The sequence below is a fragment of the Orcinus orca genome, chromosome 15 (assembly GCF_937001465.1).
Source record: "Orcinus orca chromosome 15, mOrcOrc1.1, whole genome shotgun sequence".
NCBI lineage: Eukaryota > Metazoa > Chordata > Mammalia > Artiodactyla > Delphinidae > Orcinus > Orcinus orca.
Genome location: NC_064573.1, coordinates 63,028,308 through 63,044,500, shown reverse-complemented (window position 1 = coordinate 63,044,500; position 16,193 = coordinate 63,028,308). Strand labels below are relative to the sequence as shown.

General features: G+C 56.0%; 1 protein-coding gene across 11 annotated transcripts; it reads right to left on the bottom strand.

The window, feature by feature from the left end:
* Positions 1-2,282: 2,282 nt before the first annotated feature.
* GSC2 (goosecoid homeobox 2) lies at positions 2,283-15,939 on the bottom strand. 11 transcript variants are annotated; one of them, XM_049698510.1, is made up of 5 exons: positions 14,095-15,925; positions 9,511-9,619; positions 6,894-6,969; positions 3,545-3,798; positions 2,283-3,026 (listed from the first exon to the last, which is right to left on the bottom strand). In XM_049698510.1, the coding sequence occupies exons 1-5, from the start codon at positions 14,146-14,148 to the stop codon at positions 2,398-2,400; spliced, it is 1,122 nt and encodes a 373-aa protein (XP_049554467.1). In that variant the 5' UTR covers positions 14,149-15,925; the 3' UTR covers positions 2,283-2,397. The 11 variants fall into 11 exon arrangements, 7 of the variants coding, with proteins under 7 accessions (XP_049554467.1, XP_049554466.1, XP_049554465.1 ...); XM_049698509.1 differs by having other exon boundaries at positions 14,383-15,925; XM_049698508.1 differs by having other exon boundaries at positions 9,511-9,682; positions 14,383-15,923.
* Between the last annotated feature and the right edge of the window lie 254 nt (positions 15,940-16,193).

Sequence of the window (16,193 nt, the reverse complement as noted above, 5' to 3'; positions counted from 1 at the left end):
GGGGCTAGGGGCATGTTGCTCCCGCTAGTCGTGAAAAATTAAAGCACTACGGAATTGGAAGCCTTGGAATTCCAATTTCTCTCAAATAATCAATATACGCTTCTATGTTATTTAAAAAAATACGCTTCCGAAATTTTGGTTATATATGTTTCAAACTTTTTATTCAAAGTTTATGCAAGAAAAGAAATGTCTGGTGCCTAAGTGCCAGAGTTGGCTTCCCAGAAGGCTAATCCTCATTGAAATGGACAAGAAAATTGTCTAAGCATTTCTCACGAAAGATCATGTCTTCCCAAAAGGTTGTAAATTATGTCAAACAATTTCTGCCCCAGAACGATTCAGTAAAATTCAGTGGGGACTCCATGGTATGATTCCTCCCCTTGTGGAGCTGACAGTTGAATGCAGAAGACAGACACTAACCAGATCAACCCACAAACAAGCATAACACAGCAGCGGGTAGGTGCAAAAAAAAAAGAATCTTACCTAGGGGGCATCCTACCCAGGGGGCATCTTACCTAGCGGGCATCCTACCCAGGCTACCTAGGTGGTAGCCTACCTAGGGGACAGCCTACCTAGGGGGCAGTCAGGGGAAGTTCCCCAGGAAGGAAGTGGTTTCAGATCCAAAGGATGAACAGGCATTGAACAGGTGGAGGGGGAGAGCATGTGCAAAGTTCCAGTGGGAGGAGACCTTTGGATACACAAAGTGCAAGGAGCAGTGGGGTGGGAGCTGACGCCAGAGGGGCAGGGCCAGGCTGCACGGGGCTCGTGGGTCATGGGTCACGGGTCACGGCGAGGAGTTCTGTCTTTGTTCTGGGAGCAGTGGGAGCCCTGGGAGTGCTGTAGGCAGGGGAGAGGCATGTTCAGAGTTGCACCCTGACTTTTATGGAGAATGAATCACAGACGAACCGGAGTAGGTACAGGTGGACCAGTTGGAGGCAGCTGCAACGGTCAAGGTGAGAGATGACAGCGATTTTCATCAGGCTGGTGCAGTCGAAGCTGGGGAGAAGGCAGATTCTGGGAATGTTTGGGGAGGTAAAATCGACTTGCCGTTGGCCTGGGTTTGGTGGGTGAGGGAGAAGAGGGGTCAGGACGCCTGCCCCTAGTTCTCTGGCTCACGCACCGGGGATGCACAGGGAAACAGCCTGCCATGGACAAAGTGACCTAGAGGAGCCCTGGTCTTCCAGGTGGAGTCATCAAAGGGACAGCTGGACATAACTGCCTAGCACAGGGGAGAACCCTGGGCTGGGATGTAAATGTGAGACGGAGATGGGACTCAAGCCTGAGGCTGGATGAGATAAACCAGGGTGAGAATGGATATGAGAGGGGAGAGTCTGGGCTTGGCCCAAGGACACCTGTGTTACAGGCAGCTGTGGGGCAAGCCTGCCCAAGATAGCTGGAGAGGAGGGAAAAGCCAGGAGGGCAGCATAACTACTGGTCCCTTGAAAGCAGAGCACTGATCACGGGTGCCCCACACCATGACGTAAAGCCACTCAGCAAACGAGGGCGAGCTTTCTGGGACCAGGGGGATGAGGGTGTCCCAGCCGTGGGGAAGCTCCACAGGCAGTCTGTGCCGTCTCCAGGGATACGGCCAGGATTCAGGAAAATGGGCTCTGTGACAACAGGAAGTGTGCATCCTGGAGGGTGAGCAAGAGCTGCTGTCCTGCCCAGGGACCCCTCGCGCTCTGTGTTCTCTGAGCTGACCTGCCTCAGAGAGTTCCGCCCAGGAGCTGCCCTGGCTTCTGCACCTTTTGTGGAGGGACTGTGTCTCCTGCTAGATACCCACCTGCATCCCTCCAGGACCTGTGAGGAGGCAGAACAAAGTCCCCACGCCAGGTGAGGGGGGTGTTAGGTGCCTCGCACCCACCATACAGGCCAACTTGGGGAACTGAGGCCTTGTTTTCACGCTGTCCTTCTTGCTGGGGCCAGGATGATGGAGGGGACAGCATTTTCCAAGGCAGTGGAGGGGGGGATTCTCCCAATTGAACCTGGTCCCACCCCACAGGGTGGCAGAGATTGGCTGCTGTGAGGGAGGCAGACACTCCTGCATGGAAACCCCAGAGTGAGGAAACCAAGGATCCCCACCCAAGAGGCAGCTCCTAGAGGCCAGTGCAGGGTGCCGGGCCACGATCTGTGGGGCAGTCTGCTCTGCTGGGCCCACCCTGGCACAGGGACGGAGGACTCACCGGGCTGTGACAAGCCTGCCCCCCACTCCCTGGGAAGGAGAGGAGGGGCAGGTCCCGGCTGGGTGTGGAGTGGAGCCACGGAAGACTTTGAGTCTGGACTGCTTTCTCAGAGCTTGTAGTAGCTTGTTTATTTATCAGTATCCACACAAGACTCACAAGATTGAGCAGCAGGAACGGGGCTTGGAGATTACCTCACCCAGCCTTCTTATTCCGCGGGTCAGGACGCCCAGGCCCCTGGCACCAGCCCCAGGACGCAGAGACCCCACCCGCCCAGCCTCTGGAGGGTTCTAGGCCAGTCAAGGGGGCTGCGTCCCTGCTGAGGAGATGACTGAGGCCAGCAGGAAGTGGGCGGGGATGAGGACGCTGGGTGCCACTGTTGACAAGGGGTGGCTCCTGTCCTGGGGTGGCTTGGTGCCTCCTGGGGTGTGGTGGGGGATTGAGGAAATTGATCTGCTCTGTGCCCCGCACCCCACCCCCGAGTCTCCCCGGCCCTCCTGCCCGCTTGCGCTTGGGAGGGAAGGCGCATGGAGCACGGAGCATCGGTGCGCTCTCCTTCCGCGGGGCGGGTGGCGCGGGGACACACGCAGAGGGGCTCCCGCGTTGAGCTCCAGGACGCAGGCAACTGGGCAGACACCAGGTTAGAGGCTGGCGTCCTCTCCCAACTCCTATTAGGGTAGGTCTGTCCTCTCCCTGAGCCGGCCCCATAAGGTGCCACCGAGCCCAGGAGTAACTCTGCAGCCGTCAGCAGCTCTCCTTCGGGGGCTTCTTGGCTCCCGGCAGGAGCCTCGCGGATGCCGATGTGCGCTTCTGGTGTCGCCACTTGGCCCGGCGGTTCTTGAACCAGACCTGAGGAGGAGGAGGGGCGCTCAGGCAGGCCCAGCCCCGGACCCGCGTCCCGCGCGGTTCCCAAGTGCACCGGCCGGGGGTTCGGGACGGACGCGGGCTGCGGGGCCGGCCCCGCGCAGCGGCTGAGCCACCGCCCCTCATCCGCTGCTGATGGGGACCGGCGCTCGGGCCTCGGGACTGGGACCCCTTTCCCACCCGGAGCATTCTCCTCGTCCGCCCCTTCCCACCCCCGCCTCCGTCCGACGGCGCCCGGGACGCCCCTTCAACAGCTTCGCGCTCTTCCAAGTTCCCCAAATTCCGAAACAGAAACGCGCGCCTCATTTGTCTTGAGCGGGGGGTAGGGGGTTAAAACTAAGGAAAAGAAAACGAGCCCGACCTCTGCTCCAGCCCGCGCCCTTCCTCCCGCGCCATCCCCAGGCGCCGCTGCCAGGGACCCACCCGGCGCCCCTGCTTTCCCGGGGCCTGTGCGCCTCCGCCCGCCACGCGAGGCCGACTCTTCCAAGGCTGCAGGCACCCACCTCCACGCGCTCTTCGCGCAAGCGAATGCGGCCGGCCAGGCGCTCGCGAGTGCCCACGTCGGGGTACTGGTTTTGCACGAAGAGCGCTTCCAGCGCCTGCAGCTGCTCCTCGCTGAAGATGGTGCGGTGGCGCCGCGTGCGCCGCTGTGGACCAGGGCCGCCCGCGCCGGGCGGCGCCCCGGAGCCCCCGGTGGGTACGGCCAAGGGCAAGGGCGCCGCGGGCCCCAGCCTCAGCGGCCACGGTAGTCGCGCGCCTGCGGGACGAGGGCTCGGTGAGGCGCGGGCCGGGGGCCGGGCTCCGCACACCCCTGCGCCGCCCCGGGTCCCTCAGCTCCCGCGCCCCGCGCCCACTCACCCAGGCCGGCGGCCGGCTCCGGGGACCCGCGGGGCGCCGCGCGGGGGCCGCAGCAGCAGCAGCAGCAGCAGGCGCAGGGCACGGCCTCGGGCGCCTCAGGCTGCCGCGGCTCCGCGGGGCTCTGGCGGCCGGCGGGCGGCGGCGGGCGGGCGACCCGGGCCGGGGGGCTGCTCTCGGGTAGGCCGGAGAGGATGTGCTCGATGGAGAAGGGGCAGGGCCGCCCGGGACCCCTGCGGCCTGCCGCGCCCCGCGCCGCCGCCATTCCTCTCGCCCGCCGTCGCCGTCGCCGCGGGAATATATCCGTCGAGGGGGCGCGCCGTAATCCCCGAGCTGGGCGCCGCGTCCACGCGGGTTAATCCCGCCGCTCGGCCAGGAGCGTGCTAATCCCCGGCGGCGGCGGAGGCGGGCGGGAGCGGTCGCAGGAAGCCCTGCGCCGCGAGTCCATGCCCCCGACTCGCAGGGCTGGCAGAGGCGCGCAGGGCCGCCTCCAGTGCCCGCCAGCCCCCTGTCCAACCCTGCGGCGTGGGCAAGGGCCCGAGGACGCCCGGACCACGGCAGACCCTGGGCGCGGGGCCGCCTCCTGGCCCAACTCCTGGGTGCCCTGGTCCTGTAGCCACCGCGACCAGGGCTGGTTCCTTGTCCCCTTCGGGGACCTACCAGGCGGAGGAGCAAGTCTGGAGAACACCCCCCCAAACTGCACAGTCTCCTGGCCCCCAAACTCCTGAGCTCCAACCTCAAATGGGGCCCAATACCCTCGGCAACCCCGCGGTCCCACCGCACTTCGGCCCAAATTCCCCCGCCCCCTCGACACACATACTTAGGAGCCCGGGTCTCAACCTCGTGGAGGAAACGGGGTTGCGGGGGGGAAGCTATCTCTGCTCATCACCAAACCCGCAGCCCCACTGCCCTGGGCCTCCAATTCTTTGCCTTTTCTCCTGGGCCCCATCGGAGGCCCCACTTATGTGCTCTGGGGAAACTTATCATCTGCTTTCCGGTACTTCCCAGAATCCACCCCAAATCATTACCACCCCCTCCCCACCCTCATCACAGCCATTCTTCTCAGGAGCTGACTCCTGTGTCCACACCCCCACTCCTCAGCTCCGTCCACACCATCCCTCCGGGTCATTCTGCCCAACTTTGTCGGTGACCTGCACTTTGCCAAATTCCAGGAAGACCATTTCGTCCTCATCTAAGCAGGAAGACCATTTCGTCCTCATCTAAGCAGCTGGCCAGGACTTCTGCTGAAGGCCTTCTCTGGACCTCTGAAAAGTTACTGTGTGGCTCACAGGACAGAGCAGCAGACGGCCTGGCTTCCGCCCCAGCTGTCACTTCCTGGCTGTGGGATAGGTTCCTTCACCACCACCGCCACCACCCCGCTGTGCCTCAGTTTCCCAACCTATAAACTGGCATAATAATAGTGACCTAACTCTCAGGTGCTTGGAGGGCTCAACCAGTTACTGTGTGCGAGGTTAGAACCCCGCTGGGCAGGGGCCTCCATGAATGGCAGGTACCATTAGGGGGGCAACACACGGTCTCATGCTTCTCCTCCCACCTCACACACCCTTCCTCAAGCTCCCTTGCTGACTCCACTCTGGTGTCAGTGAGGACTCTGGACTTCAAGTGACAGAACCTGCGGACTCAACTGTCATAAGAGTCCTGACACCAGGACTGCCCAGGATCTGTTAATCTGGAAGCTCTGTGAAGGAGTCACCACATCTGTGAGTGGGCCACCTCATGGTCGCAAGACGGCTGCCACTGCCCCAGAGCTCCCATCTCTTCCCACGTGTCCCTTTGGGTGACCCTGGAAACCTCTCCCAGCCAACTTCCCTCGCAGAACCATGTGCTCACCATTAGATCAGAGAGGCACCTGGGGGCCGACTACCCATCGAAGTCAGTTCCTCAAGGATGGGGGCTACAGGGTCAGTGGTCATAAAGGCTGGGCCCTGGTTGTTCCTTTATCCCTCCCCATTTCTGAAGCTTCAGACACCACCTCTGTGCCAAGGACTCCCCAGTCGATACCGCCAGCCTGACTTCTCCCTCTGCTCCAGGCTCTCATCTCCCTAAGCATCTGCTCCATGTCCCATTTCAGCCACCAATGAACATCTCCCAGTCACCATGCCTGGGGCAGACTCAAGATCTCAAAATCCATCCCTTGCTTGGTATTCCCCACCTTGATAAATGGGGCGCCTACCCACCTATCCACCTTGGTAGATGCACCATCTCTCCACCTGTCCACCTTGATAAGCGGCCCACTGTGATAAGCGGCCCACCGTGATGCATTTCAAAGATGTCAGCAAATACTTTGACACTCCTCCCTTCAGGAGGTGAAATCTAATCCCCTCTCCCTGAACGTGGGCTGGCTTAGTGACTCGCTTCTAACCACTAGGAGGCAGCAGAAGTGACACTGTGATTTTTGAGGCCAGGTCCTACAGCTGGGTGACACAGTTTCTCTCTCTCATCTTGGGATGCTTGTTCTCCGAGCTCAGCCACCACGCTGCGAGGAGGTGCCTGCAGCCACAAGGAGAGGACAGGCAGAGCAGTTCCCGCCAGCAGCTCCAGCTTAAGGACCAGTCAACAGCCAGTATGGAGCACCACCAAGGGGTGAGTCAGCCTTCCGGTGGCTTCTGTCCCAGCCACCATCTACTGCAATCGCAGGAGACGGAAAGTGAGAACGGCGAGAGGCAACAATAGGAGGTGACTGTGGTGTCCTCAGCACTGAGTGTGAGGTGGCTATCATAGGCTCTAGGTAACCAGACGGGTCCTGGTACTGGAATGCAATGCTGCAGATACAAACCCTAAACCATGGGCACTGGCTTTGTGACCAGGCAGCGGGGGGCGGGGGGAGCGGGAAGGAACTTGCTGAGACTGACGGTGGGTCTTAGGGAAGGTGAGGAGAATGTACTGGAAGATGGAGGGAAGGAAACCCTTGTTGTGGAGTGGCAAGAAGTTTAACAACATTGTCACCTGTCATAGAACAGGAAATAGGAAATATACCTGGTGAGGCAGATGATGTAGCTACGGAGATGCCCAGCGGGGGTGTTGAAGGAGCTGCCTGGCTTCCTCTGGCTCCCTACAGAGGAAGGAGAAAGAGATGTTCAAAACAAAGCAGCCAGAGTTAGATTTACACCTACCACATGTATCAGCAATTCCATCCCTGGGATTCACCCTGGAGAAATGAAAACTTGTGCTCACACAAGACGCTGCCCATGAATGTTTAGAGCAGCTCTAATCATTATCGACAAAGCTTGGAAACAACTCAGACTCTCATCAGCTGGTGAATGGATGAACACGCCGCGGTCCGGGGTCCATGCACACCAGGGAGGAGCCCAGAGTGACAGCAACACGTGCAACAACAGGGATGGACCTCACACACATCGTATTTAGTAAACAACTTTCAAAAGGCTACATACTGTATGACTGCATGTATTGGACACTTTGAAAAAGGCAACATTGGAGTGATGGCAATGTAATCAGTGATTGTGGTGGGGGAGCACCCGAGGGAGTGGGGGTGGGTGCTGAGGGGAGGCTGGTTTCACTCTAGCCCAGGGGTTCTGGGGCCCCCTTTAGTGAGGTTGGGGTGCACAGCCTTCTCGGCCAAGGCAGCTCCCACCAGTGATGCTCCAGGGAAGGGGCAGCTGCCAGTCACCAGCTCACACCGCTGGGGCACTTCCTGCAGCCCTGCCACCCTCAGCCCACCCACTCTCACGTTAAGTGCACTGAAGTCAAACTCCCCAGGATTCTGGTTGGGCACATTTTCTGGATGTAAGTGGAAGGCTAGTGGGACAGGCTGCAGCTGCCATGGTCCCAAGGCTGTAGCCTGGCACCATCCCCCTCTCCTTATCAGATATATAATGTACAAATATTTTCTCCGATTCTGTAGGTGGTTTCTCACTTTCTTGATAGTGTCTTTTGAAGCACAAGATGTTAAGATTTTGAATAAGTTGAATTGTTTTCTTTGGTTGCTTAAACTTCTGGTGTCATTTCTAAGAAGACATTGCCAAATCCAAGATCATGAAGATTAACCCTGATGTTTTACAGTTTTATAAACTATAAATTTTCTAGTTTTAGCTCTTACATTGATCCATTTTGAGTTAATTTTTGTGTATGATGTTAGCTGAGGATCCAATGTCATTCTTTTGCATTTGGATATCCAGTTGTCCCAGTCCTATCTGTTGAAAAGATTATTCTTTCCCTCCTTGAATTGTTCCCCACCCTCCAGTTGCAAATCAATTGACCATAAATGTGAGGACTTCCTCCTGGATTCTGAATTCTGCTCCATCGATCTATACATTTATCCTTACTGTCTTGATTACTGTAGCTTTGCAGTCAGTTTTGAGATTGGGAAGTGTGAGCTCTCTAACTTTGTTCTTTTTTTCAACATTGATTTGGCTATTCTGGTTCCCACAAACTTTCATGTGAATTTTAGGACCAGCTTATCAGTTTATTCGAAGAGACCAGCTGGAATTTTGATAGAGATTGTATCTGTAGATCCATTTGGGGAGCACTGCCATGTTAACAACATTAACTCTGCCAATCCATGAACATAGGATGTCTTCCATTTATTGAGATCATCTATAATTTCCTTCAGTAATGTTTGTAATTTTCAGAGTATACATTTTTTACTTCTTTAATTTATTCTTCAGTATTTTGTTCTTTTTGATACTATTATAAATGGAATGGTTTTCTTAATTTCATTTTCAGATTGCTCACTGCAAGTGTATAGAAATACAATTGATTTTGTACATTGATCTTGTATCTTGCAACCTGCTGGATTTGTTTATTAATGCTAATAGCTTTTTGTGGATTCTAAAGGTTTTCTATATACAGGGTAATGTCATTTGTGAACAGAGATCTTATCTTTTTCCTTTACACACTGGTGCTTTCTGCTTCATTTTCCTAAGTTCCCTGGCTAGAACCTCCAATAAATCACCGAACAGCAGTGATGAGAGTGGGCACTCTCATGTTGTTCCTGCTCTTAGAGGGAAAAGATTCAGTCTTCATCATAATGTATCATGTTAGCTGTGGATTGTTTTTATAGATGCCCTTTATCAGGTGGAGGAAGTTCCCTTCTATTTCAAGTTTGTTGAGTGTTTTATCACAAAGAACTGTTGTACAATCCATCTATTTTTTTCAGGAGCTAGACTAATGAACTAAATCATGGGTTTGCTAGAGACCACCCCCTGCAGCGTTTAAGTCTTTAGCCATGACGTTCAACTCTGCTATTCTTCCTAAGAGAAAGCATTTTTTTCATCTTGGTAGGGGGCAGTTCAGGAGCTCTCACTTACAAAATAGGTCTTACTCTAAAGATTAGAAACCACTGCGGAAGTTCTGCCAAATGTTACATATGTCTATTCCAATTATGCATTCAGAAACTGGAGACTAGCCAGTGGGTAGGTTAGGAGCCCCCTGGCGTCCCCTGTGAGATGGAGTTGGGTCAGTACTCCATTTATCGCCTGCCCTCTCTATATTCCCAATCCAACGGAGAGACCGTGATGGCACATTGGGTCCCAGGGACCAGTGTTAACATGGAGACTGTATCCAATGGCTCTGAGATGGCCTGGGTTTTCCTCTTCTCCAGCATAAAATTACCTGAGGAAAGGGACATACGTACCTTTGCAGAGGATTAGGGGCATCAAGCCTACAAACACTCTCCACAGTGTTGCCGGATCCTTCCTCACGGGAGGAGACTTCAGCAGACGAGGTCTGGGTCTGAGAACTGGCTGGAAATTGAGCAAGGGATCGTGACACTCCTTTGGGTCTGGTGATTTCAGTCTTTTGCTCTTCTATTATTTTATTTTTTAATGTGGTAAAAAATACATAGCATAGAATTTACCGTTTTAACCATGTTTAAGTGTACATTCACAATGTTGTAAATCATCATCATTATCATCTCAAGAACTTTCCCATCATCCCAAACAGAAACCCTGTACCCATTAAATGCTAGCTCCCCATTTCCTCCTACCCTCAGCCCCTGACAGCCAGGGGTTATGGCTGAGTACCATTGCATGTATACATCACATTTTAAAATCCATTCATCCGTCAGTGGACATTTGGGTTGTTCCTACCTTCTGACTATTGTGCATAGTGCTGCTGTGAACATGGGTGTATAAGTATCTGCTCGAGTCCCTGCTCTCACTTATTTAGGGTAGATACTTAGGAATGGAATTGCTGGATCGCATGATAATTGTATGTTTAACTTTTGAGAAACTGCCAAGCTGTTCTCCATAGCAGCAGTACCATCTTACATTCCCACCAGCAAAGCACAAGAATTCCAATCTCTCCACATCTTCACTACCATGTTATTTTCCCTTTTTTTAAAAAAAAAAAATTTTGTAGTCATCCTAATGGATGTGAAGTGGTAGCTTATGTTTTTGTTTTGTTTTGGTATTTTGGCAGCACGTGGGATGGTTCCCCAACCAGGGATCAAACCCGGGCCTCCGCAGTGAAAGTGCTGAATCCTAACCACTAGGCCACCAGGGAACTTCCCGGTAGCTTATGGTTTTGATTTACATTTCCCTAGTGACTAGTTATGTTGAGCATCTTTTCATGTGCCTATTGGCCCTTTGTAGAACATATTTTTGGGGGGGAAATACAATCCAAATTTGCTGATTTCATGTATTAATTTATAGACCTCAATTTGATTTTGTATATACTTTAACGTTTTCTATGTAAACGACTATATCACATGAACATATTATCTGCTAGTGTTACTTCTTCATCTACAATCTTTATGGCTTTCATTCCTTTCTCCCTTTCTTTTTTTCGGCACAGCATGGCTTGCAGGATCTTAGTTCCCTGACCAGGGATTGAACGTGGGCCCCGGCAGTGAAAGTGCTGAGTCCTAAGCACTGGACCGCCAGGGAATTTCCAGGCTTTCATTTCTTTTTCTTGTGTTATTGAAATGTCTAGACCTCCAGTAGATCATTGAATAAAAATTGAGACATCAAACATCTTTGCCTTGCTTCCAGTCTGAGAGAGAAACAACTCAGTCTTTAAGCCCTAAGTATGATGATAGATGTAGGTCTTTCATAGATGCAGCAAAGGTTATATTTTTCATAGATGAAGGAAAACCCATCCCCTTGCTTTTCCCAGTTTCTCAAGGCTCATAGCCTGTTCCTCCATCTTCAAAGACAGCAACAGTAGGTCAAGTCTTTCTGACCATTGTATCATTCTGACCTCTTCTCCCCCGCTTCCACTTTTAAGGGCCCTTATGATTACATTGGGCCCACCAGAAATAATCTCCTTATCTCAAGATGATAAACTTAATCAATTGCAAAGTCTCTTTTGCCATGTAAGGTAACATATTCACAGATTCTGGGGCTCAGGATGTAGACATTTTCGAGGGGACCATTATTATGCCTAGCACAGTTTGATCCCTGGTCGGGGAACTAAGATCCCATATGCCACGCAGCATGGTCAAAACAAACAAACAAACAAAAACTAAAAAAACAAACAACAAAAAAAACCGGTATCTAGTAATTTAGATAAGCCTCAAAAGACATTTAAAATGAGTGAGCAGAGTTACACTTCTCTTAATGGTAGAGTCACTTGCTTTGGACTAATCCTCCTATGGATAACAATGATAAACTCTGAACAATACATTTTTAAAAAAACTGAAAACACTGGATATGAACAGGTATAAACTAGAAGGAGGGTCAACACTTGTACCAACACTTAGGACTTCAACATCTCTTTTTGGGGGCACACAACAGAAGCATAGGGGGACTAACCATCCCAGTTGCACACTGAGAGCCCTGCTTCCTGGGAAACTGATGAACAGGGTGACACGGGTGAGGGGTGGAGTGTTAAGCGACAAGGCATTTGGGTCCTTGGAAACCCCCACGGAAGCACTGGGGCAGACACAGGCTGCTTCAGTTTTCAACTGTCTCGAGGAAGCAGGGACCAGCCTTTTAGTCCCTATGCCGGTTAGTCCTTGTCTGCTGTGTAGGTGGCTCCACCACCCAGGGCAACATTCCAAGGTGGAGGCAGCTGTGCACCATTGGTCGCCAACACTCAGAAGCGCAGGATGGGTGAGCTGACCACTGAAGGGGTCCACGACACCATCCGCTGGTCCACACCCACCCACTGGTCCTCCTTGGTGAACGGCCTGCCTTTCCACCTCGCTACCTAGGTAAACAACACCTAGAATTCCGTTCACCTTGGTAAATGCACACCTGTCCACCCAGGTAAGTGGCCACCCACCCATGTGCCTCCATGACACCCACCTGCCCTCAGAGCTGCCCCAGCCTCAAACTGCATGCAGTGCTGGACACTCCCCTACTGCCACCCCCAAATCTCACCAGTTCTGCCACCCCCTCAGTGCCAATGCAGATGCCGGCCACCTGGGCTCCCACAATGGCCTTTCTACATACTCCCGGCTACTCTCCTGGCCTGAGACCCTCCCCAAAATGAGCCTGCTGTCGTGGCTCAGGTGCGCTCTGCATACAGATCCAATCACGGCACTCCCCTGCTCCAAACGCTCAGGATAAGAGGATCAGCTGCCTTATCTCCGTGCTCCCCCAGCCCCTGGACTCTGACACCTCTGTCCACCTGCCCCAGCTGGCCTCTGCCTCCTTCCTCCAGCTGCCCAGGCTCTGGGTCAGCTCCGCCACTGCACCCAGCTCGCAGCCAGCCCGGTGCTCTCAGCCCCATCCTGGGGTTCAGCGTGGCTTCTGCAGAGGGGCCTTCCCTGCGCACCCCACCTGCCCGCCGCCAGGGGTCTCAGGCCCCCTCCCCCCGCACACGCTCCCTCCACAATCCCAGTCGCTCCCGGCTGCCCTCCCTTCTGTTTCCCCGACTAAAGAGCGGACCCAGATGCTTCCAGGACTGGTCAAAGCTGGTCAGTGCCAAGAGACAGGGGCAGATGGGGGGCAGGAACTCCGGGGGGTGAGGAGGGGGCAGAGGAGCATCAGGGGCCAAGGGAATGGATCTGCAGGTAAGTCCTGAGGAACCACGGGCTTTGGACAGTCAGAGGCCGGAGCACAAGGTAGGCCCAGCAAGGTCCAAGGCCGGTTTGGGGGTTAGGTCCCATCAAGTGCGGAGGTGAGGCCAGAGGGGAGGGGGGGTCCCTCGGCAGCCAGGGTCGGGGCGGGGAGGGGTCCTGGGCGCAGCTCGGGGCTGGGGAAGGCGGACTCGGAATGAAGGTGGGAAGTGGCCCCCACCCTCCCTCTCCCCGCAGCGCCCACCCGGGCCCCCTTTCCTGCCCCCTCCTCGGCGGGACAGGCGAGGCCATCAGGATTCCCCTGATTGCTTTCTTTCATGCCGGTGCCTTTCTCAGCAGCAAACGCCCGCTAATACCTCCTTTATCACGGAATTAGGGGATTTAGGGCCCACAGCACAAAGAGGCCCTCGATAGCAGCCGTAATCAAGGGCCAATCGGCCGATCTCGAGCGGGCCCGGGAAGAAAGCGAGCGCGGGGATTAGCGCGGCGGGGCCGAGATAGCATCGCGCGGCCGCGGGCTGAGGCCGCCGGGGAGGGCCGGCCGCGCCGCGGAGAAAGGCCGGCTTAGCCGCTCGGCCCCGGGGATTCTGAAACCATTAGCGGGGATTAGCACGAGGGTTAATCTGCTTTGGCCGCTCAGTTGTCAGCGGGACGCGCACGCGGGGGACCCCTCGGTGGAGCGGCCGCTGGACCTCTGCAGTCCAGGCCCCGGGCTGGTCTCGGTTTTCCCAGCGGTGACTGGGCCAAGTCCGGTCCCGAGAACCAGAGGAAGGGATGAACCCTTCGGTCCCTCAGGCCAACGGGTTATGCGTGCACCTGGCCCAGCAGGTGTGAGTGGAGCCTGGGTCTTGGCTGTAGCCTCCACCTCTGCCAGCCTCTGCGGGAGGTCAGGGCACAGCCCCTGCCTGTCCTCAGGGACCCCTTCCCTTCTCCTGGCCGGCTCCTCCCCATCCTGTTCCCCTCTGCACTCCACGTCTGGCTCTGTTCACCCATTGTGGACTTGGTGCCGGCCTACCCACTGAGCAAGGCACACACCCGTCCCCATCCCACAAGGCCAGGAAGCAGGTCGCAGACCAAGAGGATGCTGTCCGAGGCCAGGGAGGAGCCACTGCTTGCAGACCCTCCATCTCTCCCTTGGAATCCCATCCCAGGGTGTGGACCCCTGAGCCGGCTGATGTGATGCCACCTGCGGCCTCCCCAACCGCTTATCTTCAGCTCCCTCATTAGGTGGGGCAGGGTGAGGACTGTGCAGACCTGGGCCTCCATAGATCCCAGAGAGGTCCTCTGTCTCTGCCTGGGTTTTCCCATCCGAGAAGTGGGGCTGACTGAGAGGAGGAAAGGTCCTGGCAGGAGGCCCACTGACCAGGGGTGCCACCTGTGTTTACTGCTGCCTTCTGGAGGGACATGCCCCAGGCCCCACTCCTTCTCCTGCGTTGGTAATGACAGGCTTTGGGAGTGGGGGACTTAGAGGGGTGTGCATGCACCATATGGTTGCCCTGGGCGCCTCTTCCATGGGGATGTGCCATGGTCACCGTGCCTTACTTGAGTCCACGATTGGAAACAGATGGCTGGGCTGGAGATGGCCAGGCAGGCCATTAGTGGAGGACTGGGCGGCGCCATCAGTGGAGAGGCTGGTGGACCTCCTGGTCTCATCCCGCGACCCTATGTCCTTTCCCGTGGCTGAGACTGGGGACTTTAGAGCAAAAAGTTGCACGGGGAGGAAGATACAGGGGTGAGCCTCAGGCAGGCGCGTCAGGAGCGCCCGTGGCAGCGTCCAGCGTGGGCGTTGGACGTTGGGGAGGGTGGGCGATGGTGGCTGCGCCGGCCGAGCGCTGACTGTTGGAGGCTGCAGACGAGGTCGGGGCACAGGCGATCCGCTCCGAGGACCTGGGTCTGACGGCAGTGAGCAGGAGGGGCCTTCAGATTGCCGGCCGAGCGCATGCGCGGGCCTGCGCCGGCCGGGCGCGCAGTGACGCCATCAGCGCGCGCCGCACGAATTCCGGGCGTGAGCGGCGCCGCTCCCCCCAGCCTCCTCGGTTCTCTCTCCGTGAGGTCAGGACCCGAGCTCCCTGCCGGCGTCGCGGGTTCCCGCCCCGGCGAGTTGGGTTCCTCCCTCACGAGCGGGTCCGGAAAACTTCCTGAGTGTCTCCGGATCTCCGAGGCTGGGAGCTGAGTCGCCCTGAAGGTCTGCGGCCTTTAGCTGACGGCACGCGGGCACAGCTTCGCCCCGCGCCCCGGCCCCGGTCGCGGATGTTTCTTTACCTCCCCGATCACAGCCCTGGGTCGGGGGGTGTTCCCTCGGGCCGCGAGGATAGTGGGCTGGAGGCGGGGCTCCAGGGTGCGGTCAGCCTGGAGGGCCGCCAGGGACAGACAGGCCTGTTGGCCCGAGAGCTTGAGCCCTAGATCGCTTTTCAGCGGGGGGTTGGGCGGCAAGCTACTGCCGGCTGCTGAGCAGGGGCGCTGGGATGGCCCATCTCTGGAGGTCACTCGGGAGATGACAGTCCTGTGGCCAAGTGGGGCCACCGGGCCAGGCCCAGCCAATGGAGGAATAAGTGGGAGTGGCTGGCCAGGCCGAGGAAACAAAAGTGACAACAGTTGGGGAGTGTCAGGCGTCAGGGCCTAGACCAATCTGAGCAGAGGGGAGGTTACTCTTAGGGATATTCGCCAGATGGGCGTGGGAAGAGAAGAGCTACAAGGCCACACCAGGGGCCACCATGTTGTCCATGGTTCACCCACTCTGTTGGCCTAGGCTACGTTTGTCCACGATCCTAGGTGTTCTCTGTGGCCCTCCCATTGTCCTTTTCGGCTAGTTCTCCGCTGTGCCTGCATCTCTCTCCTTGGCTCTGTTGCCAGATCTTAAGGAGGCAGGAGATCCTCAGACCCCCCCGATTCTGTGACTTATACAAAGGATCCTGGTCCAGGGAATCTGAGAACACGTAGGAAGTAGAATGTCAGTGAGAAAAATACTCTGGCATCCTCAGCTCAGATTGTGTTTGCTGTGAAGGCTGAGGGCACAACCCGAAAAACAGATTTCTCTTTGTTGGCTAAAAGGAGAGAGACCCATTTGTCAGGAGTGACTCTTTGTGTGTGTGTACTAAGCTCTGATTGCCATTCATCACCTACACAAGGACATGGAAAAACCAGAGGACGCTTGTGCAATAGTGGGTGAGGAGAGGCCTCAAGGAAGTGGGGGCGGGGGGGCCCTGGAGGGCAGCTGCCTGAGGGCCTCTGTGATGGGGCTGGAGGTTGGCCAAGCCCTGTCCCAGGAGTGGCCACCACCTCACCCTTTGCTCCCTTGGCCTGTGTCTGAGGCCATTGTCCAGGGCACATTTTGTGATGATCCCAGGCTCAGG

Coding starts and splice junctions, on each gene's coding strand:
- GSC2 (XM_049698508.1), bottom strand. CDS start 14,493: ATGAGACCAGGAGGTCCACCAGCCTCTCCACTGATGGCGCCGCCCAGT. Junction 9,683..14,382: donor GTTTCCAATCGTGGACTCAA/GTAAGGCACGGT, acceptor ATAAAATAATAG/AAGAGCAAAAGACTGAAATC. Junction 6,970..9,510: donor GCCCCTAATCCTCTGCAAAG/GTACGTATGTCC, acceptor CTTCCTCTGTAG/GGAGCCAGAGGAAGCCAGGC.